The following is a 26,156-nucleotide window of genomic DNA, read 5'->3' as shown; positions in this document are numbered from 1 at the left end:
TTTTGTGAATAAACCCATTCCTTCTCTCCAGGGATGCTGCCTGACCCGCTGAGTTACTCCAGCATTTTGTGTCTACCTTCGTCTATATTATGTGCTGCAAATAGCAGAACTCTGGGACATCATGGTAGATGAGGCAATACTAATGGAGGGTGAAACACTGAGGCAAAGTTATCGATAGATGACTGGCAGAAATGGCTAGTTTTGATATAGCCAGAAAGTGTAACTACAGCAAAGTTGGAGAATTTAAAATTGAGCATGGGATGCGGAAAGTGTCCAGTGTGAAGATGAGATGTTGTCCTGAAGCTTAAGCTAGCCCCAATTGTAACAGTGCTGGAAGTCAGAGTTAGATAACTCAGAGAGGAAACAGGAATAAGAAATAACGTGGCAGGCAACTAAACGCTCGGGATCATCCCTACAGACTCCGTACAGATGGACTTCAAAGATAAAACCCAATCTGTGTTTGGTTTCACCATTGTAGAAGAGGCCACATTGTGAACACTAAATGAAGTACACTAGATTGTATGATTAATCACTATTTCATCTGGTATAATTGTTTGGGTACCGGGATAATGAGAAGAGAAGGGGTAAAAAGGCAGGCATTACATCTTGTGTAATTGGATGGAATAGTGCCAATCTCTTTCATTGATTGAGAGGAAGCAAAACCAGAATACTTGGAACATTTTCTGGCATTAAATATTGACATCTTTTACCAGATGTTCTCTGGTAAATATCCCCTTTTCTACTTAGTACAAAAATTTACAATTTTTTGGCAAACATTTTCTCTTCAAGATAAATGTTTTCAACCATTTGAATATATCTATAGACAATAGACAATAGACAATAGGTACAGGAATAGGCCATTTGGCCCTTTGAGCCAGCACCACCATTCAATGTGATCATGGCTGATCATTCTCAATCTGTACCCCATTTCTGCCTTCTCCCCATACCCCCTGACTCCACTATCCTTAAGAGCTCTATCTAGCTCTCTCTTGAATGCATTCAGAGAATTGGCCTCCACTGCCTTGTGAGGCAGAGAATTCCACAGATTTACAACTCTCTGACTGAAAAAAATTTTCCTCATCTCAGTTCTAAATGGCCCACCCCTTATTCTTAAACTGTGGCCTTAAACTTCTGATCTGTATCATGTATTGGAAGGTAGTACCATTGACCACTGGAGCTTAATAACATGAGTAAAATTCTTGGTGATCTTATAAGATTATGACATTGACTGCATATGGAACGCAGTGGCATGATAGTTATTCACTAGGTAGGCAGCCAATGTTCATAAGATCATGTGATAGGAGTAAAAATTAGGGCATTCGGCCTCCACCATTCAATCACTGTTGATCTATCTCTCCCTCCTAACCCCATTCCCCTGCCTTCTCCCCATAACCCCTGACACCCGTACTAATCAAGACCCTTGAAGGTTCTAAGACCCTTGATTAATGGGATGCATTTGAATACAGCCAGAGAAGCTAATAAGATTGGATTCAAATAATTTAATGTACCAAAAAGCTTGTCTCCACAGAGGTAACCCTGAAACTCCACAGCATGAAATGTGCTGTTCTCTCTACCATGTCTATATATCATTCCAAACAAATCGTCTTAACTGCTTCCTCAGCACTGGGACAATTAGTAATGGACACTAAATTCTGACACTGGCAGTTATATTCCTACCCTGGGCATTGTAAGTTAAAAAAGAACATAAAACCTTGAAAATCTATTTCAAATATTTCTGGTTCCATGTTAATTCGCTGTTTCTTAACTGACAATTCCACTCATCGTTTTGTACAGAATCGTATCCACGATTCTTGCTTTATCTTTACCTTTTACAACCTCAAGCACTGCAGAAGAATATTTGTCAGAAGGGCTACAACATCCATTTGCCTATAAAATTGGAGATGACGGGTTTTAACATATAACATATAATGAATTTTTTTAAAGGTGTTTCATGTTTTTAAAATATTCTGTTAGTCTAAGAATTAATTTAAAAACTTGCCATTGCAAGATGATTTCTTAAATTTAAAGTGTACACCAGATATGGAAATTGGCCTGAAAAATTATATGGTGTATGAAATTGAACAGGATTATAAATAATGTCTTGCATAGAAAGGGACAACTGTGTTGAGATTAATGCTCAACTTGAAACTAACTCTGTTAGTTGCCATTAAATTACATCATATCGGAAACATAACACTGAAGGCATCCAAAGGCATTGGAGTTTTCTCTATAATCAATAACTGCAAATGAAATGACATCATGCCAACCATTAGGTCTGAATAAGAAATACGCAAAATGCTGGAGTAATTCAGTGGGTCAGGCAGCATCCCTGGAGAACATGGATGATCACAAAGATAGTCAGACAGAAAGGGTGACAGGACTGTCTGCAGAATTTTACATTGAAACAGCCTCCTCCCACTGCCCTTCCATCCCCCAAGTGGAATTTGAACACAAATTACAACATCCATTATTCATAATGCTCCTGTCAACCAATTGGACAGGATAGGTTTCAAATCAGGAAGGGAAACTCCAGGTTGGTCTGATGCCTACATTTGAAGAAGGTGCATCCAATCCTTTTTTCAGATGTGGGTGTGGGATCAGATGGCCCTGATAACTAATCCCAAATCCAATCTATAACTTTACTCACAAAATCCCATTTTCCAGGTATTTGAAGTTCAATTTCCCTTGGTAGTTCTGCCACTGGTAATTTGTACCAGCCACACTCGATAGTTAAACTTGTTCCCCTGAAAAATCTTGCATATCTGACCTCCAGTAACTTAGTCAACTGCACTGTAGATCTGCTATCTTCATTCTTGAAATTCAGGAGACCATTGATACTCTACTGGCAAAGGTATCATTGTGAGATTTAGATGGTGCATATCATAAGGTCATAAGAGATAGGCGTAGAATTAGGCCAATCAATCATGGCTGATCTATCTCTCCCTCCTAACCCAATTGTCCTGCCTTCTCCCCATAACCTCTGACACCTGTACCAATCAAGAATCAATCTATCTCTGCCTTAAAAATATCCACTGACTTGGCCTCCACAGCCTTCTGTGGCAAAGAATTCCACAGATTTACCACCCTCTGACTAAAGAAATTCCACCTCATCTCCTTCCTAAAAGAACGTTCTTTCATTTATCAGCGCCTTCCAGGTGTCCAGGCGTCCTTCCCACCTGTCGTCACTGCCCAAACTCTGGAATCAGTTAGAACATTGAACATAAAATAGTGCAGCACAAGAACAGATTTTAGATTTTGTTTTAGATTTAGAGATACACCGGGTCCGCGCCGCCCAGCGATCCCCGCACATTAACACTATCCTACACACATTAAGGACAATTTTTTTAACATTTGCCCAGCCAATTAACCTACATACCTGTACGTCTTTGGAGTGTGGGAGGAAACCGAAGATGCTTCGGTCTGAATGTCTATGTCCATTCCAAACCTGATGCCAAGACCATCTGTTATCTACTTGCACATAATCCATATCCCTCCATTCCCTGTATATCCCTGTGCGTATCCAAACATCTCTTAAATGTCACTAGCATGCCTGCCTCAGCTACCAACATTTGGCAGTGAGTTCCAGGCATTCACCATAGCTCTGTGTAAAAAAAAAGGTGCCCTGCACTTCTTTAAACTTTGCCACCCCCCCCAAAAAAAAATAATGCTCTCCAGTATTAGATTTTTCCATCCTGGGAAAAAGGTTCTGACTGTCTACCCAATGTATGTTTCTCATAATTTTATTTTCTTCTATCAGCACTCCCCGCAACCTCTGGCACTCCAGAGAAACTGGAAAGCAAAGATAATTCCACTCCCCGTGATCAATTTTAGCATTAGTGACATTCTCCTCTTATCATCTTTGATGCATCACTGAAATTTGAAGGGGCTTTAGTTTGCGGCTAGTTTCGTTCAGGTGACAAGAAATCATAATCCACCCAGCTGAGCCCCATGTATTTACAAAGCTAAACTCCACTCAACAATTCTGACAAGAGAGCAAAACAAAATTAAGGCCATTCAGAAGTGATGTGAGGAAGGCATGTGTTATTTTGGACGCCCTGGCCCAACAAGCCTGTGATTTTGGGTTCATGGAATGTCTCATAAGATTCATAGATTTGTAGCAAGCAAGGCACAGGATTGAGCTGGATGTAAAGTTAAATTAGAGAACTCTGATGTGACTATTGTATAGACAGGAGGGGTTGAGTAGCCTAGACCTGTTACCACGACAACAGAAACATAAACTAACAAAAGAAAGATGGCTATCAGCAGCATAAACCTTATGTTTTGGCATTGAACAGAAAAGTCCTTAATGGTCTGAGCTAAGGAACACTAAATGTAAAAACATCTATTAAATATCGGTTGGCCTACCAATTAAATAATCCCTTTAAAACATGGAGGAAGAGGAGAGTTTTGATCATGTGTAGATCTTAAAGTAACAACACACTGTGCGATGTGTTAATGAATTAGCATGGGATCATATTATTCCTGATTATAACAAAACAGGAGAACCTGAAAGCATGATAATCGCCTCATGCTATTTCTGAATGTAGTGTAACATTGCTCTTTTAGTTTGCAAGGGCTGACATTGAAATGCACTTTTCATTCAAGCATCATGAAACCTCATGCATAAAGCAAATGCTTATTTGACTTTTTTTTTCTCTTTCCAGTGAAACCAGATCCTCCAGAGATAATTGAAGTAAATATAATTCCTGAATCTCCAAGCAGACTGGAAGTCAAATGGAGAAATCCACAGTCATGGCCTGAGCCCGATACTATGCCCCTCAAGTACTTCTTGAGATACAAGCCAGTTATTCTGGATAACTGGCAGCATGTGAGTGTTTCTTATTTCAGCTACACTTTGCTAACTACAAAGTATAACATTATTAATCTAGAGGATCATTTCTCTTAAGACAAAAAATGAATGCCTTTGGAAATCGAGCATACATTTCAAGTAATTAAGGAAACTCATGAGGGTGAGACGTAGAACAAGGAACTGCGGATGCTGGTTTACAAAAAAAGTCACAAAGTGCTGGAGTACTGCACTATTATTGTTTGCTGTGTGTGTGTGTGTGTGTGTGTGTGTGTATCTATATGCATATTGAACTACTTTTCATTTATCATTGTGTACAGAGTATTATATTAACAGATTCTGTTAAACACTCTTGACTCTTGGGTAACTAAGTGGGTCAGGCAACATCCTTGGTAATGAACTTCTTCTCCTGGGATTGACCTGGTAGTAGAATACTGAAAGTATATAAACCGGTCAATCAAGAAGAGGAGATGGACAAAGTTTAAAGGAGATGTGCATGCCAAACTTTTTTACATGGATGGTAGTGGGCTGCTGGAACTCGCTGCCAGGTGTGATGGTGTTGCCAGATACAATGATGGCGTTTAAGAGGCTTTTAGATAGGCACATCGATTTTCAAGGAATGGAGGGACATAAGGAAGAGGAGATTAGTTTAACTTAGTATCATGTTCAGCACAGACATTGGAGGTCAATAGGCCTATTCTTGTGCTGTATCCCTCTATTCTCTGCCTCTTCATGTATTTGTCTAAATAACTTCCCCTGGGAGTGCATTCCAAAGTACCTATCTTTATGTAAAACAATTTCCCCCTCTCACCTTAAAAACATGCCTTCTAGTATTTGGCTTTCCATCCTGGAGAGGAAAACTATTTATCTATTTATGTCCCTCATAATATGATTTAAAAATATATCAGATCCCCCCTCAACCTCTGATGTTCCAGACAAAAAAACAAAACAATTTTGTCCAAACTCTTCTTTCAACTCATGCGCTCCAAACCAGGCAACTTTCTGGTGAACCTTCTCTGCATCTTCTCTAAAGCCTCCACACCCTTCATGCAATGGAGAGACCAGAACTCCAAACAATACTGTACATGTACAAGAATATGAAGGATCATAGAATGTGCAGAAGACTATGGGTAAGGAGCTTTAGTTATTTGGATAGATTCAAGTTGACTTATTACCCTCTGAATTAAGGAGGGACTGGGAGCAATATTTAAAACAGTGAAGTGTCTGATTAAAGTAAAGAAATTGTTCTCGTTAGTGGAAGTCAATGAACAGACCACTGTCAATGCAGGTGATTGGCAAATGAGAAAACAAAAGTAATGAGTAAGATTAATTGTTACAAATTGTAAAGGATCTGAATGCCATTTTGTGGTGTGATGGAAGCAGCTTTTTTACTTCCAGATTAAAAACTAATAATATGGTGTTAAAAGAGAAAATGACTGAGTTCTTGAAAGGAGAAAGATTTGCAGGATTGGAGGAGCTATTGGTGGAGGCAGACACGTGGATAGCTCATGCATTGTGCCAGCCTTTATTCAATGGGCCAAATGGCCTCCTTCAAGGGAATATGTACACTCGGATTCTAAAATGGTCACATCCATAAAGTAAAGATAACAGTTGATTGTTTCCTAGAACTTGAAGTTGAAATTTACTTTAAAGGGACATAAAAGATGGGAGCCACACTAAAGAAAGTATCTGATTTAAGAACTTTAAATTAGATTGTAGATGGCTCAGCTGGTTTTCTTTCCCATTCAAAAGAATAGTTTTGTGTCTGTAATAATGTGATATCTGATATGTAGTCTCATGAAAGTGAAATCAGCATGCATTCACATATCCTTATTAATATGCTTAAGTATCCTTGTCATTTGGCTACTTAAGATGGATAATCAAGACATTAGCTTTTGCAAAATTGTGCGCAAGTCATGTATTAATGATTTTATATGTTTTTATAAGGTGCCCCTAATTCCTTGAAGAATTTCCTTCAAAGAGCCATTAAATTTGCTTTATACTGTTCAATACTAAATTTGGTAGTAGAAATAAAGGCAAGATTATTTTCTAAATGGGGAGAGAATCCAAAAATCAGTGCGAAGGGACTTGGGAGTGCTGGTGCAGGGTTCCCATAAAGTTAATCTGCAAGTCGAATCGGTAGTAAATGTAGCAAATGCAATGCTGGCATTTATTTTGAGAGCTGTACAGTAATGTAATGCTGGGATGTAACAAGAAAATAATGCTGAGGCTCCACAAGCCGCTGGCCAGGTCGCATTTGGAATATTGTGAGCAATTTTGGGTACCATATCTGAGGAAGTTGGCTCTGGAGAGGGCCCAGAGGAGGTTAATGAGAATGATCCCAGGAATGAGCAGGTTAACATAAGATGAGCATTTGACGGCACTGGGCCTGTACGCAACTGGAGTTTAGAATAATGAGGAGAAACCTCATTGAAATGTACAGAATAATGAAAGGCTTGGATAGAGTGGATGTGGAGAGGATGTTTCCCCTAGTGGGAGAGTCTAGGATTTGAGGTCACAGCCTCAGAATGAAAGGACGTTCTTTTAGGAAGGAGGAGGAGATATTTCTTTAGTCAGAGGGTGATGAATCTGTGGAATTCTTTGCCACAGAAGGCTGTGGAGGCCAAGTCAATGGATATTTTTAAGGCATAGATAGATTCTTGATTAGTACGGGTTATTGGCAGAAGGCAGGAGAATGGGGTTAGGAGGGAGAGGTAGATCAGCCATGATTGAATGGCGGAGTAGACTTGATGGGCTGAATGTCCTCATTCTGCACCCATCACATGATCTTATGAGCTCAAAAGACCATATTCCGTAGGGTATACTCCCTCAGTCTTGCGTAGTTTGTCGGATGGAGAGGACTATAGCTGCAGTAAGAGATGAGGAAATCTCAGACATTTGAAAATATAATTCACTGGATGAATTTAAAAGAGTTAGATAGAGCTCTAGGGGCCAGTGGAATCAAGGGATATGGGGAGAAGGCAGGCACAGGTTATTGATTGTAGCTGATCAGCCATGATCACAATGAGTGGCGGTGCTGGCTCAAAGGGCCAAATGGCCTCCTCCTGCACCTATTTTCTACGTTTCTATAACTGATTACACCAATATAAACACTGAGCTATGTATATCTTTGAAGTTGAGGTGGACTCGGGCATTAATTTCCCATTGGAAGATGCAAGCAAAGAGGGAACGTTCCAATCAAAAGACCTGTTGTTCACAATACTGATGTAATAGTACTTATCAATACATGGCCAAAGGTGAATGTTAATTGCTATACTGTGGTTAAAAAAACACTGCAAATGTCTGAGTCTGTTGGATGCAGGAGAGATTATGAGACCCAACAACATCCCAGCTGCACTACTGATGTCTTGTGCTCCAAAATTAGTAATGGTTCCAACCAAACAGTACCATTGCAGGCATAAAAAACAGCATTCAGCTAAAACAGTGGATAATAGGCCAGACCTACTCTGTCCCTAAAGTGGAGAAAATAAATTAAATAGGTCCAATTACCTCTACACAATCTCAATCATGTGTATCTGATGGAAGGTGTATTGTAATCAACCATTACTTCTACACTGACATACATTAATATCCTGCTCCAGTGATCAGCCTGTGTCTTCCGATCTCATCATAAATGATCCTTGATTTATGATTGCTCTGTTTATGAAATGTTACTATAATGTTATTGATTTTTTGAGGGTGGTTTTACATATCTTCGATGAACAAATCTATTTTTCAATGTAATGCTACTTTCTATCTATACCAATGTTCTCAGAATGCAATTTACCCAAACTTTTCGATTCACAGATGTTTTCTAGGAATGCATCCCTTTCATAATTCAAAAACTGTCTCAATAACCTTTGTTTATCTGTGGCCAAATAAGGCAAATTCCAGAGATGAGGTGGAAGCGCCTGCTTTTGATATTGTTATTTTTTGACCGATTGCGGTCAATCACATCGAGTCGGGGGGAAGAATCTTCAATGGCAGACGTCACACCGACAGCAAAAGAAGGCTGTCATTGTAGTTGTTGGAACTGTAGCCTCAGGGCATTTCCTCTCAAGCAACTCCAGTTTGAATACCCTATCGAGCATTTTCATTCACTCAATCACTAGTGTATAATAACTATAGTATGACGGTTCTCAACAAAATGTACTGCAGTAACACCTTCTCACCACCATCCCTTAATTTCATGCCATTATCATCAATGAATTTACCATGATCCACATCACTGAAGTCACCTTTAGCCAGAAACACTTATTTGAAGGCTGGCCATTCTTCAGTGAATAACTTACTTCACACTCCCCCCCCCAAAGGTTTTCTGCTATGGCAACAGAAGTATGATCAACTATACTTTCCCTGCCTATATGAGTGCTACAACACTACCACGGACTAAGAAGCTTGCTTGATAAGCACCTAATCCACAACTCTGAATATTCTCTTTCTTCAGTGCCGGCGTAAAATGACTGCAATCTTCACACTTTCAACCTCCCCACAGCAATCTGCCAAAGCTTCTTTTGTCATGCCACCCAAATCTGTAGTCTCTACCTCCTGCTATCAGGCAACTGAACTATCCTACCACAACTTGTGCTGAGTCGTAACAGCCCTGAGCTACTATCCACCTCAATGGTGACCCTTGAACTATCTTTGACTGGATTTTACTGGCTTTATCTTGCACTAAACGCTATTCCCTTATCATGTGCCTGTTCCTTGTGAATGGCTTGATTGTAATCGACGTGTATTGTCTTTCGGCTGATGGCTAGCATGTAACAAAGCTTTTCACTGTACCTCATTACATGTGACAATAAACGAAACTAAACTGAACCTGCAAGAACATCAGGCACATAATAGACCAACTCTCCCAATTTCCTCTCCAACTCACATGATTTTGATTCGGAAATGTATTGACACTTTTTTTTATTGCTGCTGGGTTAAAATGCTGCTGCTTTCTTCCACTTCGCACTATGAGCATAACTCCACCAAACAGAATGCAGTAATTGAGGACGGAGAAAAAGGTAAAGGCTCACATGGCACAAATATAAGGGACAATTTCAGAAGAAATTGTGAAGCCGTATGTTAAACACTGCTAAATAGATCCGTTTCATCCGCTATCATATTGATTGATGGTCTGTGCTGAGCTGGCGTGGTTTAGTCAGAGCATCTGTTGAAGACTTAGAATCGACTTCTGCTTACATAATGCAAAGAGGAAAGAATTAGCATATATTAAAGCAACGTTTCAATATCCAGTGACTTTGTTAGAAAGTGCTCTCGAAATTAGAGGATTGTGTTTGGTTTTGATACACTGCATTAGTTTATTTTTTAGTTCAGAGATACAATCCGGAAACAGGCCCTTCGGCCCACCGAATCTGTGCTGACCAGCGATCCCCGCACATGAACACTATCCTACACACACACACACACACACACACACACACACACACACACACACACACACACACACACACACACACACACACACACACACACACACACACACACACACACACACACACACACACACACACACACACACACACACACCACACACACACACACACGACAATTTACACATATCCCACCAAGCTAATTAACCGACAAACCTGAACGTCTTTGGGGTGTGGGAGGAAACCAAAGATCTCAGAGAAAACCCACGCGGTCACGGGGAGAACGTACAAACTCCGTACAGAAGGCACTCGTAGTCAGGATCGAACCTGGGTCAACGTATAAACTCCCTACAGACAGCACCCGTGGTCAGGATCGAACCCGGGTCTCCGGTGCTGCAAGCGCTGTAAGGTAGCAATTCTACTGCTGCGCTCTTGTTGAATTGCTTTTCCACCACACTGTGTGAATTCATATTCAGAATGCTCAACAGCATCGGGCTGTGGAGAGTTAAATATAACCTTAAAACTCCAGCTCAAGGATGAATAATCTACTTTAGAAAATGAATGAAGGAAGTCAGATTTTTTAAAAAACATTTTGCAGTCTTTGTTTAATTGTTTCAGTTTTGGCAGCTTTTTACAAAACACAGGCCGAACTGGTCATGGCAAAGTCTATGGTAGGCACACATTACATGGATCACATCTCCTTGAAGACAAAGGACAGATAATTAAATATAATAAAATATTGATTTTACTTAACTAAGCCCTTAAAATGACAAAAAATCATGCCTCATAGTTAGGTGCAATTTATTATCCAACAAATACTTTAACATGTTTGGCATGTATAACAAATTGATCATGCACACAGGATGAATGAGCTGTATCTAGTCATCAACTCTGTAATGAATTAACTGCAACACAAGATGCAATGGGAAGAGACACAGTGCAGTCATGACTGTGATTTAATGTTTTTCATTAAAAGAATACCAGAAAAATGTCATCTGCTATCAAAGTGATGCATTTTCATATCCTTTATGCAGTTTCCTTTTAAAAACCAATACATCCTCGAAGATAAATGAATGATTTCCATGGAAACAGTTGTGGACTGAAGCATAGGACAATGTGCAGAGGAACAAAGGAGTAAAATAAAGGTTAAAGAACGAGAACAAAAAGGGAGATGTGACAGTTAAACATTAAGGCAACATATTTGAGTCCGAGACTGGGTGACATTGGATACCTTGCCCAAGTTGCGAAGGGATTTGGGCTCTTTCAGGACCATCTGGATGTCAGTCTGCGGTGATAATGATCATACATCTCTTGGTAGGAATAATGGCAATCTGCCAAAACTGTATTATTAATGCACACTCGGCAAAATGACATTAGCATGGTTTTATTCCTGTCTAGCGCTGTTTGATGCAGAAATCGTCTCCTAGAAGAGGGGGAAGGGGAAGGCAAGACTTTCATGAGATAGCTGTCACAGGAGACAGCTGAATAACTGCTTTTGCAATGCTAATGGTTCCGCAATGCACTGGGTATTGATTGCCCATTAATCTGACTGCTGATGGTTGGGCAAAGTGGCTTTTGGCAGCAGCACAAAGCCTTTAAGAAACAGACCCAGGAAGAGAGAGAGAAAAAAAGTACATCTGAGGCATGTGACTTTGTAAGTATCTGGCTACGGCCAGATTAAAGAAATGTGCAGTTCTTTGATATAACCTCCACATTGGCCTTTTCCATTTTTAAAATGACCCTTAGACAATCGGAGCTATTGTACTCCAGATGAAATAGTTTAACTCTCAGGCTTTTGAGTATTGCATTTCTGAATTAAATTGCTAAATATTTACAAATGTTATTTACCGAAGAAACAAAACCTTCCTCTATTAAAAGTGCAATTTATTTAGTCAATTTGCTTCAGGTTCTAAAATATTTGTAGGGCAACAGCTTAAATGGTTGAATGAAACACGTGCTTTCTTTATTCCTTTTAAAATGTGTGAATTACATTTTAAGAAAAACACATTAGGAAGATTTCTTGATCCGAGGCAGGATTGGTAATAAAGTGATAAATTGCTCCTGGGCCATGCTTTCTACCACCTGGTTGCTACCCCATGCAGTGATCGCTCCTGAAACATAGAAACATAGAAACATAGAAAATAGGTGCAGGAGTAGGCCATTCGGCCCTTCGAGCCTGCACCGCCATTCAATATGATCATGGCTGATCATCCAGCTCAGTAACCTGTACCTGCCTTCTCTCCATACCCCCTGATCCCTTTAGCCACAAGGGCCACATCTAACTCCCTCTTAAATATAGCCAATGAACTGGCCTCAACTACCTTCTGTGGCAGAGAATTCCATAAGACTCGCCACTCTCTGTGTGAAGAAATGTTATCTCAACTCAGTCCTAAAAGACTTCCCCCTTATCCTTAAGCTGTGACCCCTGGTTCTGGACTTCCCCAACATCGGGAACAATCTTCCCACATCTAGCCTCTCCAACCCCTTAAGAATTTTATATGTTTCTATAAGATCCCCCCTCAGTATTCTAAAGGGCAAATGCTGAGCAAATGAAGAGTGCAAATGTTAGATGAAGACCCAAGTATCTTAGGAATGTAACACCCAAACCCCAGTTCCTCAATTCAAAAGATGCAAGTGACCATTTGGACACACTAAAGGAGTAAAACTACCAGCTGGTGCTACTCCACTTTAAATCAATCAGGAGGCAACATGACAGGAAGCAAGAATTGAGAGGGTACAGGGAATCTCAGAATTTAAAAAGGCTAGTATCAATTTAAATCATGTATGAGTACATGCTCCAGTATTCCAAATAATGAGAATGTAACAAAAACTTTAGCCGAGAAAAATCTGATAAAAGAAATTTAAATCAAATTAGTGATTTTCATCTGATAATATTATCAGTTCCAAAATGTTGGGGTGCAAATACAATGCTGTTAGAGCTTGTGTGGACAGTTACATCGATAGCTGTTTTACCCACTAACTCGCACAGCTATCTGGACTACACTTTTTCCCACCCAGTCTCCTGCAAAAAGTCTATCCCCTACTCCCAATTCCTCCATCTACGTCGCATCTGCGCCCGGGATGAGGTGTTTCACACTAGGGCATCAGAGATGTCCTCATTCTTCAGGAAACGGGGCTTCCCGTCCTCCATTATAGATGAGGCTCTCACTAGGGCCTCTTCTACATCCTGTAGTTCCGCTCTTGCTCCCCCTCCCCCCATTCTTAACAAGGACAGAATCCCCCTCGTTCTCACCTTCCACCCCATCAGCCAGCGTATCCAACAAATCATCCTCCAACATTTCCGTCACCTACAACGGGACCCCACTACTGGCCACATCTTCCCATCCCCTCCCCTTTCTGCATTCCGCAGAGACCGTTCCCTCCGTAACTCCCTGGTCCACTCGTCCCTTCCTACCCAAACCACCCCATCCCCGGGCACTTTCCCCTGCAACCGCACGAGATGCAACACCTGTCCCTTTACCTCCCACCTCAACTCCATCCAAGGACCCAAACAGTCTTTCCAGGTGAGACAGATGTTCACCTGCACCTCCTCCAACCTCATCTGTTGTATCCGCTGCTCTAGATGTCAACTTCTTTACATCGGCGAAACCAAACGCAGGCTCGGCGATCGTTTCGCTCAACACCTTCGCTCAGTCCGCCTTAACCAACCTGATCTCCCGGTGGCTGAGCACTTCAACTCCCCCTCCCACTCTGTCATGGGCCTCCTCCAGTGCTACAGTGAGACACACCGGAAATTGGAGGAACAGCACCTCATATTTCGCTTGGGCAGCTTGCAGCCCAGCGGTATGAACATTGACTTCTCCAACTTTAGATAGTTCCTCTGTCCCTCTCTTGTTGGGTCTCATAATCTTCTGTCCCTCTCTTTCCCTCCCCCTTCCCAGTTCTCCCTCTATCTTCCTGTCTCCACCTATATCCTTCCTTTGTCCTGCCCCCCAGACATCAGTCTGAAGAAGGGTCTCGACCCGAAACGTCACCCATTCCTTCTCTCCTGAGATGCTGCCTGACCTGCTGAGTTACTCCAGCATTTTGTGAATAAATAGCTGTTTTACATAGTAATTTTATTATATAGTGAGATTAAATGGTTAAGGATCCCTTTCGATCAAATCAATGTGTTATTGCAGTTTATTTTCCTGCTTTTTCATTCCTTGCAATGCAAAATAACAGTTCTATGGGCACTTGGTACTTCCAGTACCTTTGTGCAGCTTCTAAGTCCTGAATTCTAAATTTGTGCAATGGGGAGAAAAAGGCAATAGTGAGTATTCAGTTTCTTTATACATTTCCACCAATGTGATAATGGCAACATTGCTCCTATGATGAGCGTTTGTCGGCACTGGGCCGCTGGACTTTTTGAAGAATGAGGGGGAACCTTATTGAAACATACAGAATAGTGAAAGGCTTGGATAGAGTGGAGATGGACAGGATGTTTCCCCTAGTGGGAGAGTCTAGGACTAGAGGTCATAGCATCAGAATTAAAGGACGTTCTTTTAGGAAGGAGATGAGGAGAAATTTATTTAGTCAGAAAGTGGTGAATCTGTGGAATACTTTGCCACAGAAGGCTGAGGAGGCCAAGTCAGTGGATATTTTTAAGGCAGAGATGGATAGATTCTTGATTAATATGAGCAGTTTTGATTAGTATGAGTAGACTTGATTGGCTGAATGGCCTACTTCTACTCTTATCACTTGTGGTCTTTTGACCTTATGAACATAAGCAGGAGAGAAGAATGCCTAGTCTCCTGCCTTTATCCAGCATTCACAAGTGACTGCTTTCCAATAAATGGTTACACTTTTCCTGCTGCTTAAACCTGATCCAATGATATTGAAAAGCAATTGTAGCATACCTGTTGGCTCTTACCAGTTAACTCAACACAGACTTCAAAATTTTCCCGGGACCCTCCTTGTCTGAATGGCTGAGTTCCATGCCAGCTATTCCACTTAGCAACTGAGGCAAAGGAGGAGACGTATAAATTGCCGTAATTACCTCTTTAGCTTTGAGGATGCACACCTGTTGTGTCATGAAACATCTGTCAGACTGATGTTCTATTTTAAGAAAGAAAGTTATGATGCAGAATTAGAGGCACAAAATAAAAGTCTTAATTCATTCGGTTCTCCAATAAAGAATATATCCGAAAATAGCTGGATATTTGGATTAATATTGAACATTTCTGTCCATTCGTGGAAGTAGCATTGTAGAAGAGAATGATTGCTCTTTCCCTTGTATGCTTCACAAGGCACAGAATCAGAGGCTAACAAATAGACTGAAATCGCTCATATGAATGCAATATGTTCCACACACATCCATTTTTCAAAAGAATCGCAAGCATAGTGCAAAACCACCAGAAGTTTCAACGCCGGATGTAATTCTGGTAATATTTTAGAATGACTGAAGTGACAGAGCACAGTCACTTGCACCACCGAGGCACAAAGGAAACACTCTGAAATCCTTAAGCGGTTAGTTTAGTTTAGAGATACAGTGTGGAATAGGCCCTTTGGCCCACCGAGTCCGCACCAACCAGCGATCCCCGCATTTTAACACTACCCTACTCACACGAGGGACAATTTTACATTTTTATACATTGATACCAAGCCAATTAACCTACAAACCTGTGCGTCTTTGGAGTGTGGGAGGAAGCCCACGCTGGTCACGGGGAGAACGTACAAACTCCGTACAGACAAGCACTCGTAGCCAGGATCAGACCCGGATCTCTGGCATTGTAAGGCAGTAACTCGACTGCTGTGCCACTGTGCCGCCCTAAGTCAAAGAGAACAAAATCAAGGATTTGGTAGGGGAAAGATCCAATGGTACAGCACTTGGTTGATAGCAAGGAAAGTGCTGAGACAAACTACTGTATTTTACACTGTTTTTGGTTTGTGGACCTGTTATATGCTACCATCCAGCCCACAAAACAGAGTTCTCCACTACATTACAAATGTTCTTGTGTTTCTTATTTCCCTTTGCTGAATGTTTTATTGACTGTTCCATAAATCATTTGTCTGATCAGAGTTTAAGATCATAAAATGTTATTGTCCTTTATGTGTTTTACCTGCTCGTTTTTTCCCTCTCATTTGGTAAAGAAACGAATTCATGTTTAGACACTATTCTTTATGGGAAGCTATGTTTTGATGTATTATTCAACTGGTCAGTTTTCATGATGTGCCTGGTGTTAAGCTTTTAACATTGCAAAAGTACAGAGTTGAGAACACAGTCTGGGAAGGGTCGCGTCCCAAAACGTCACCCATTCCTTCTCTCCAGAGATGCTGCCTGTCCCGCTGAGTTACTCCAATCTACAGTTAAACTCAAACCTGCCATAGGTAGTCCATAGAGAATGACCAGTCTTTATTGTTGACCCGACAGGTCCTGTTAGGGAAAGGCAAGGCGGAGACTGGTAGAGCTGCTGCCTTACAGCGCCAGAGAGCTGTGTTTTGATTCTGACATCGGGTGCTGTCTGTGTGGAGTTTGCGCATTCTCCACGTGGGTTTCCTCCCACTTCCCAAAGACGTGTTGGTTTGTAGGTTAGTGGGCCTCTGTAAAATTGCTCCTAACGTGTTGGAAGCAAATGAGAAAGTGACGTCAGTCTGCCCTCGTCATTAGGGACCTCTTTATGACAGATTTCAGTTATAGTGGACCAAGGTTACTTCCACCAGGTGGAAGGAGGCTGGTGGGCGGTGTGCAGAGATGTGCAGCAGAATGGTGGCGGCGAGGAGAGAGCGTGCAGTGAAACACTCTTGAAGAGCGTTGCATTGGGCACGGGTTTTCAGCGGCTGCAACAAAACGAGGTCCCAGGGTGTCGGATGTAGATGGAGTGCGCGCCGTAGATGGAGTGCACCTGCGTTGCCCTGGCAACACGTGCCTCGGTCGCCCGGTAACAGCGAGAGGCTCCCGTTGCACCGACCCCCTCCTTCCACCAGGTTATCCATTGATAGGGTGCTGTGTAGCCTGCTTCTGGTCGTGGGAGCGGAGAAAGCGAGCAGCATGAAGGTGGCGTGAGTATTGGGCCCGACGCTGGTGCACCGTGTGTGAGGTCAGGGCCTGCGGCTTCCTGGCCCGTGAATTCCCCCCTGATTGAGGGGGGATCTTATAGAAACTTACAAAATTCTTAAGGGGTTGGGCAGGCTAGATGCAGGAAGATTGTTCCCGATGTTGGGGAAGTCCAGAACAAGGGGTCACAGTTTAAGGATAAGGGGGAAGTCTTCTAGGACCGAGATGAGAACGTTTTTTTTCACACAGAGAGTGGTGAATCTGTGGAATTCTCTGCCACAGAAGGTAGTTGAGGCCAGTTCATTGGCTATATTTAAGAGGGAGTTAGATGTGGCCCTTGTGGCTAAAGGGATCAGGGGGCATGGAGAGAAGGCAGGTATGGGATACTGAGTTGGATGATCAGCCATGATCATATTGAATGGCGGTGCTGGCTCGAAGGGCCGAATGGCCTACTCCTGCACCTATTTTCTATGTTTCTATGTTTAGACACCCCCGATCCAGCACTTCTTCCCACCCGGCCTTGGATTAAAATAGTTCATATTTGCCCCCCTTACCCAGTCATAGTGGACAAAGGGCAAAAATGGACATTCCTCCACTACTCCTTCCCCATGGGCTGTTGTAACATATTGTGAATGGGTGAACATTTGGTTGGCATGAACCTGGTGGGCTGAAGGGCCTGTTACATTGTTGTACCTCTAAACTAAACTAAACTAAACATCACAGCATACTAGATTCTGTCCTCATGTGAAATTTGACACACTTCCATTAGAGGTTATTAACTAGAAATGAGATGCAGAAACCCTGGCTGAGATTTACTATTTCCTAACCGAGAGACGTTAAGGTTACAGCTAAAATCAACCCACTTTCCCTGTGCTGGCATTCCAATTGACCTCGGCTCACTCAGCAAACCTGGGACTATCTGATCTGTGTGGATCGAAAATATATTTTTTAATTGAAGCGTGATCGACCTTGTCTTCTTTTAATTAAAAATGGAGAAGAAATGCTGATGGTAGCTTTGAAGCATAACAGTTTTCTTGGAATATGACATTCTTACTCTAAGGTGTTAGAGGCCTCCTTAATATATCCAAAATTACCTTTTGTGAAAAAGTGAAATTGTACAGTAATTGGCACTTAAAATAAGTGAAAATGTTCAAGTTTTAGGAAATTGTTTTAAAGGTTATAGATGGTAATAGGGGTGGCACAGTGCCCCTATAACCAATCAAGAGTCCCTCTTGCCTTTTCCTTCATAGTTCATATGTGCCGACGTGCATAACACCTTCTGGCTGCACTCCCTTCCCGTTGTAAATGTTCCGCTGCTAAGCTGACTGTCGTAGTTTTCCACATCTAATTGTCAAGAGCCAAGAGTGTTTAATTATCACCTGCAGTGGGATGGGAACAATTACATTCTTGCTAGATGCAGTTTTACAGGCATTTTAACACAACAACACAACAAATAAGGGTACAATAAACAATAATGCCATAAATTGTTCATCATTATTTGGATAATTAGTATTGTTATCAGTTAACAGCTATCAGTCTGAAGAAGTGTCTCGACCCAAAATGTCACGTATTCCTTCCATCCAGAGATGCTGCCTGTCCCACTGAGTTACTCCAGCAATTTGTGTCTATCAGTTAATGGTTGTTGGTCTATTACACTTCTGTATGAGAGAGGTTCACACTCACTTCTACATAACATATGTATTTGCCTTGACAATGTCAAATTACATCATGGATCAAAAGATGCCTCTTGGCATTAAATATATATGTTTAGTAGAAGTAAATTAATATGGGTGGCTTGCTTGATGACTTGCTGATGGATTGAGGAAAGTATGTGCCAAGAGAAAAGGAAAATACATTTCGGAAAAGCCTTTCAGTACATCCCAAAATTATTTATAACGATGGCATTCTTTAAATATGTAGTTGGTATTGGAATGTCGGCAGCACCAAGAGAGTACTGCCGGGTTGGATGTGCTATCATTTGGTTAAGATAAAAAAGCAAAGATGATTAAGGGCAGTAGCAGTAGAACTATTGCGTTATAGCGCCAGAGACCAGGGTTCGTTCCTGACTCGAGGTGCTGTCTGTACGTGTTCTCCCCGTGACCGACGTGGGTTTTCTCCGAGATCTTCGGTTTCCTCCCACACTCCAAAGACGTACAGGTTTGTAGGCTAATTGGCTCGGTGTAAATGTAAATTGCCCCTAGTGTGTGTGTAGGATAGTGTAAGTGTGTGGGGATCGCTGGTGGGCCGAAGAGCCTGTTTCCGCACTGTATCTCTAAATTAAACCAAATTAAACTAAATGTAAACAATTCGATGACAGTCTCTGAAAAAATGAGGAGGTCACTACATTGTTTTGCTATACCAGTACCTTAATCTTTTCCATAGTGCCTTAAGGCAGGCTGATATCTTGGTTCAAACATAACAGAAATAAGCGATATATTGCAGAGCTTAGAGATACATGAGATCTAATGCATCTGCAACACCTCAGAAATATTTAACCTGAAACTGGCAGATTGGTCTTTACTTTGGCCCACTCAACAGGGTTATAATATTGCAATAAAATATGAAAGAATATTTGGAATAAGAGAGATACAAATCACAGTGTCAACAATCTAAGTCACAAGATTCAGGGGAAACAGCAGCATAATGTAAAAGGGACCCACAGCTCCAGGAGGGAATTGTCTTTGCTTACATAAAGTATATAAAATTATGAGAGAAATAGATAGGATAAACAGTCAGAACCTTTTTTCCCCAAGGTGGAAATGTCCAATTGTAGAGGGAAGAGCTTTCAGGTGAAAGGGATTTTAATGGAGATGTGGGGGGGGGGGCAATTTATTTACACAGATTAGTGGGGACCTGGAACCCAGTGCCAGGTTTGGTGGTGGAGGCAGATATGATAGTGGCATTTGAGGCTTTTATAGATAGGCACGGGTGTCAGAGGTTATGGGGAGAAGGCAGGAGAATGGGGTTAGGAGGGAGAGACAGATCAGCCATGATTGAATGGCAGAGTAGACTTGATGGGCCTAATGGCCTAATTCTACTCCTACGACTTATGATCTTATGGGAGAGCATGGAATAGAGCGATATGGATCATGTACACGCAGATGAGAGCACTTTAACTTGGCATCATGTTCAACGCAAACATTGTGGGCAGAAGGGCCCATTCCTGTGCTGTCCTGTTCTATGTTCTATGTAGGTATCACAAAATGCTGGAGTAACTCAGCGGGTCAGGCTACTGTTCTATGTAGACTCCTTGTGGGCCAGAAGGTGCCTGAGCTGCTTCTCCAGCCCCTCAAAGAAGTTCCTTCATACTTCCCAAGAAAGTTCTCTATTTCAAGAGGGATTGTATACAAACACAGGGATGTAATGCTGAGGCTCTATAGGGCGCTGGTAAGGCCGCATTTGGAATATTGTGAGCAATTGTGGGCACCATATCCGAGGAACGATGTGCTGGCTCTGGAAAGGGTCCACAGGAAGTTTACAAGAATGATCCCAGGAATGAGTAGGTTAACCTATGGTTAGCGTTTGTCGGCACTGGGCCTGTACTTGTTGGAGTTCAGAAGAATGAGGGGGGACCTCATTGAAACATACAGAATAGTGAAAGGCTTGGATAAAGTGGGTGTGGAGATGATGTTTCCACTAGTGGGGGAGTCTAGAACTAGAGGCCACAGCCTCAGAATGAAAGGATGTTCCTTTAGGAAGGAGATGTGGAGGAATTTCTTTAGTCAGAGGGTGGTGAATCTGTGGAATCCTTTGCCACTGAAGGCCTTGGAGGCCAAGGCAGCGGATATTTTTAAGGCAGAGATAGATAGATTCTTGATTAGTACAGGTGTCAGAGGTTATGGTGAGAATGCAGGAGAATGGGATTAGGAGGGAGAGATAGATCAAGCATGATTGAATGGTGGAGTAGACTTGATGGGCCGAATGGCCTAATTCTACTGCTATCACTTATGACCTTATGATGTTCAGTAACTACATCTGCACTCCTGACATCAAACGGTCACCATCCTCACCCCTCTGCCAATCAACGCTCTTCCCATTCCAAAACATCTGATCCACCCACCAGTTGATTCTGTGAGATTGTGGCCAATTGTTCATTGAGCCCCCTGCCACAAGTGGTGGGTGGACTCGTCAGCAAGGACACCACCTGTTTCTTTGCTTGGCTGCAGGATGGGAAGTGAAATTTAAAAAATGCTCGTGAGATCCAACTCCTATATTTGGCACTTTTAGACAATAGACAATAGGTGCAGGAGAAGGCCATTCGGTCCTTCGAGCCAGCACCGCCATTCAATGTGATCATGGCTGATCATTCTCAATCAGTACCCCGTTCCTGCCCTCTCCCCATACCCCCTGACTCCGCTATCCTTAAGAGCTCTATCTAGCTCTCTCTTGAATGTATTCAGAGAATTGGCCTCCACTGCCCTCTGAGGCAGAGAATTCCACAGATTCACAACTCTCTGACTAAAAAAGTTTTTCCTCATCTCTGTTCTAAATGGCCTACCCCTTATTCTTAAACTGTGGCCCCTGGTTCTGGACTCCCCCAACATTGGGAACATGTTTCCTGCCTCTAACGTGTCCAACCCCTTAATAATTTTATACGTTTCGATAAGATCCCCTCTCATCCTTCTAAATTCCAGTGTATACAAACCTAGTCGCTCCAGTCTTTCAACATATGACAGTCCCGCCATTCTGGGAATTAACCTAGTAAACCTACGCTGCACGTAGGTTTTCTGTGCAGTTGCAATTCCTTGCCTGATTCTCCGACCACTTATAACTTTGTATTGCCCTTCCTGCTTCTAAATGCAATTTGCAGCATTGATTATCATTCTATCCTGCAGCTGATTGCTAGAAAGGATATCAAACGTGGGAATAATTAATTCCCTTTCAAACAGTACACTTTTTCTGCTAGATAACCCCCTCTACCACTTGACATTTACATTGTCCATTCAATGTAATAAAACATTCCAAGCCAACCATAGAAGCATTCGAAAACATCTAATTTCAAGCTAGATGTTAGCACAGGTGGGAAAAGCCTCGTAGAGAAGATTTTTGTAAAGAGCCTTTCAAAGGAAGAAAGAGAGATAGTGGGGGAAAGAACTACAGTTACTGGTTTAAATCAAAGATGTCACAAAATGCTGGAGTAACTTAGCGGAACAGGCAGCATCTCTGGAGGGAAGGAATGGGTGACGTTTCAGGTCGAGACTCTCATTGAGACATCAGTCTGATGAAGCGTCGCGACCCGAAACATCACCCATTCCTTCTGTCCAGAGATGCTGCCTGTCCCGTTGAGTTACTCCAGCATTTTGTGTCTATCTTCAAGATAGTGAGGGAAATGGGGGCTTGAGGAGAGAATTTCTTGGGAATCTTTAGGGATTGACAACTGGTGTGGGAATTAAAATGTGAATACTCAGAAGGCCAAAACTGAAGGAAGTTAGACATCTGGGAGGGTTGTGGAATTGGAGGAGATCACAAAGGGAGTGAGCAATGAGGCCATGAGAAATTTGAAGACAGAATGAGAATTTTAAAACTAGTGAACTTTCTCCCAGTTTACTCATCACTCAAGAGTAGTGATTTATTGTTATATGTCCCAAATAGAACAATGAAATTATAACTTGCAGCAGGACAACAGAATATGTAAACTTAGTAAACTGTAAACGATGCAATAAACGAGGAAAAAATGTTCAGTTTATGTGTATATATGCACGCACACACACAAACACAAAAACAAACACGCACAAAACCCATACACACACACACACACACACACACAAAATACACACACACACTCACAAAATACACACACACACTCACACACAAACACATGCAAAACATACACACACACACAAAAACACACACACACAAAAACAAACACATACACACAACACACAAACAAAAACACACACACACACACACACACACACACACACACACACACACACACACAAATGCACGCACATATACAAACACACACACACACAAAAACACACACGCACTCAAAAAAAACACGAAAAAAAATAGTACTATGTAATTCAGAGCTTATTGGAAGTTGTAGTGTTTAATAGGCCGATGTCTGTAGGGAAGAAGCTGTTCTTGATCCTGGATGTTGCAGTTTTCAGGCTCCTGTACCTTCTTCCTGATGGCAGGGGTGAAATTAGCGTGTGGCCAGGGTGGTGTTGGTCTCTGATGATGCTGGCAGCCTTTTTGAGGTTGCGAGTCCTTCAATGGTGTGGAGGTCAGAACCCGTGATGGACTAGGTTTCATCCACTTTTTGCAGTCTTCGCTCCTGGGCATTCAAGTTACCGAACCAGGCCATGATGCAACCAGTCAAAATGCTCTCTAATGTACACCTGTAGAAGTTCAAGAAAATCCTCTGACATAGCGAATCACTGCAATCTTCTCAGGAAGTAGAGGCGTGGATGGGCTTTCTTTATAATTGCACCAGTTTACTGGGTCCAGGAAAGATCTTCAGAAATAAGCACGCCCAGGAATTTGAAGCTTTTGACTCTCTCCACCACCGTCCCGTTAATATAGATAAGTTTGTGGGCCCTCATCCTTCCCCTTCCAAAGTCCACCATCAGTTCCTTGGTCTTACTGACATTCAGAGCCATGTTGTTGTGATGGCACCATTTGGTCAATCGGTCAATCTCACTTCTATACTCTGACTCATCGCCATATGTAATTCTTCGAACAATGGTGGTGTCGTCAGCGAACGGGAAGATGGGGTTCCCACTGTGTCCGGCTACACAGTCATGAGATTTACTCACAACTGAATCAAAATATTTAGCACTGTAGCAATGACACTGAGTGACATGCTGTGCCACCAACTCACCATCATTTTATGTTGTGTCATTAGCTAGTGTTGAGTATAAATTGTCACGGGTGCGTTTAGAGTCCACACTGACCAGTGATCCCCACACATTACCACTATCCTACACACACTAGGGAAAATTTACAATTTTACCAAGCCAATTAACCTACAAACCTGTACGTCTTTGGAGTGTGGGAGGAAACCGGAGCACCCGGAGAAAACCCATGCAGGCCACCGGGAGAACGTCCGAACTCTGTACTGACAGGACCCGTAGTCAGGATTGAACCCAGGTCTGTGGCGCTTTAAGGCGGCAACTCTACCGCTGCGTCGCCCTGCCGCAATAGCTTTTGGTTGTAACTTGGATTTTGTCACATAGTAAGTCATCAATGCCAGATATTTTACGAGCAGATGTTTTATTATCCTGGAGGAGCCTAATGGAGGTCAAGGGGAAAAGGAAAATCCAATGAAAAGCAACTGCAAAGGGAAGTTTCCATTATCTTCCTTGGAGAAACTGCTCTCTCTTTATTTTGATTGTTAAATGTGTCAGGTTTGGGAAATTCAAAGGACCTAATAGGTAAGAAAATAAATAGAGAATTGCCAGTGCTCATATTCATGTGATTGATGTGTTGGAAAATGTGAGCTTGAGTAGAACCAGGCTGATGTGAAACATGATCTAGACCCGGAACAGCTACGTACACCAGCCAACTTCTAAAAATAATCATATGTATGTATGTGCATTGGGCACACACTATGTATGATGTTTTGGTCACTTAACTCTTTGCAATTTTTTTCTTTTTTTTTCTTTCTCTGTAATCTGACATGATCAATCATTCAAATGGTTAATCATGGCACCTGAGAGTTTCTTTCAGGAGACGGTTTCCTATAAACTCCCTAAATCCTTCTCCCTCTCTTCATTCCCTTAAAACCTACCTCAATGGCCCCTTCTTTTGGTCTTCTGATCTTGTGTCTTAAGTATTTAATGTCAAATTTCTTATCATTACACGTGTGAAATGTTTTACATTATTAAGAGCACTATTGATACATGGTTATCAGTTTTACTCTTTTTGAGACCACAGGACAATTGTGCCCAGTGTAACCTGCTGCTTGGCCTTGCCACCCGCCTGCATTTCGCAAGTTGACCATTCTGACCCAAGAAGCACCCAGAGCCAGTGTAGGATCTGCACAGCACCACTGAGAACCTGGCTCAGAAGGTCTTGAAAGCCATTAAATACCAAAAGCCTTTTGAATCACAGAGTCATACAGCATGGAAACAGGCCCTTTGGCCCAAGTTGCCGAAACTCTGACCAACATGCCCCATCTATACTAGTTCCACCTGCCTGCATTTGGCTCATATATCCCTTTAAACCTGTCCTATATCCATGTCTGAATGTTGTGACAGTACCTGCTTTAAAAACTATGGAAAAATACATTTAAAAGTCTGAAAGTACGAATTTCAGAATCCTTCTTGTGCAATATTGCACCGGGATATCACTAGTAATTTGAACCATTTTCAGTTTGGCAACTTCCAAAGTGGATTAGGGACCTGTATTTCTTCTTTATTGAATAACTGAAGAATTATTGAAGAGCAGTCATGACAAGAAAATATGAATTTAAATGATTAATTCACTAAGAATCAGCTAAAGAAAGCAAAATAGAGAGAGGGAAACAAAGGTTTAACAAAAAAAGAAAGATGAAAATTGAAAAAGGGTTTCAATTGTGAAATAGCATACTTGCAAAGCAATCAAACTAAATCTCCAGATGCTGGAAATCTGAAATAAAAACGGAAACTGCTGTGGGGCAATAGACAATAGGTGCAGGAGTAGGCCATTCGGCCCTTCGAGCCAGTATCGCCATCCACTGTGATCATGGCTGATTATCTACAATCAGTACCCCGTTCCTGCCTTCTCCCCATATCCGTTGACTCTGCTTTCTTTAAGAGCTCTATCTAACCCTCTCTTGAAAGCATCCAGACAATTGGCCTCCACTGCCTTCTGAGGCAGAGAATGCCACAGATTCACAACTCTCTGGTTGAAAAAGTTTTTCCTTATCTACGTTCTAAATGGCCTACCCCTTATTCTTAAACTATGCCCCCAGGTTCTGGACTCCCCCAACAACAGGAACATCTTTCCTGCCTCTAATGTGTCCAATCCCTTAATAATCTTATAT

At 41.9% G+C, this 26,156-nt stretch overlaps 1 protein-coding gene across 10 annotated transcripts in view; it reads left to right on the top strand.

Moving 5' to 3' along the window:
- Positions 1-26,156, top strand: part of LOC144609249 (ciliary neurotrophic factor receptor subunit alpha-like) — a 411,896-nt gene that overhangs the window by 340,995 nt on the left and 44,745 nt on the right. For all 10 annotated transcript variants that reach the window (XM_078427709.1, XM_078428140.1, XM_078428002.1 and 7 more), the window contains one exon: positions 4,665-4,828. In XM_078427709.1, the coding sequence (XP_078283835.1) occupies positions 4,665-4,828 (164 nt within the window). The remainder of the gene's footprint in view (positions 1-4,664; positions 4,829-26,156) is intronic.

The sequence above is a fragment of the Rhinoraja longicauda genome, chromosome 1, assembly GCF_053455715.1.
Source record: "Rhinoraja longicauda isolate Sanriku21f chromosome 1, sRhiLon1.1, whole genome shotgun sequence".
In the NCBI taxonomy this organism is placed as follows: Eukaryota; Metazoa; Chordata; class Chondrichthyes; order Rajiformes; family Arhynchobatidae; genus Rhinoraja; species Rhinoraja longicauda.
Note: the sequence above shows the minus strand (reverse complement) of the source record. Positions and strands in the feature narration are given on the sequence as shown.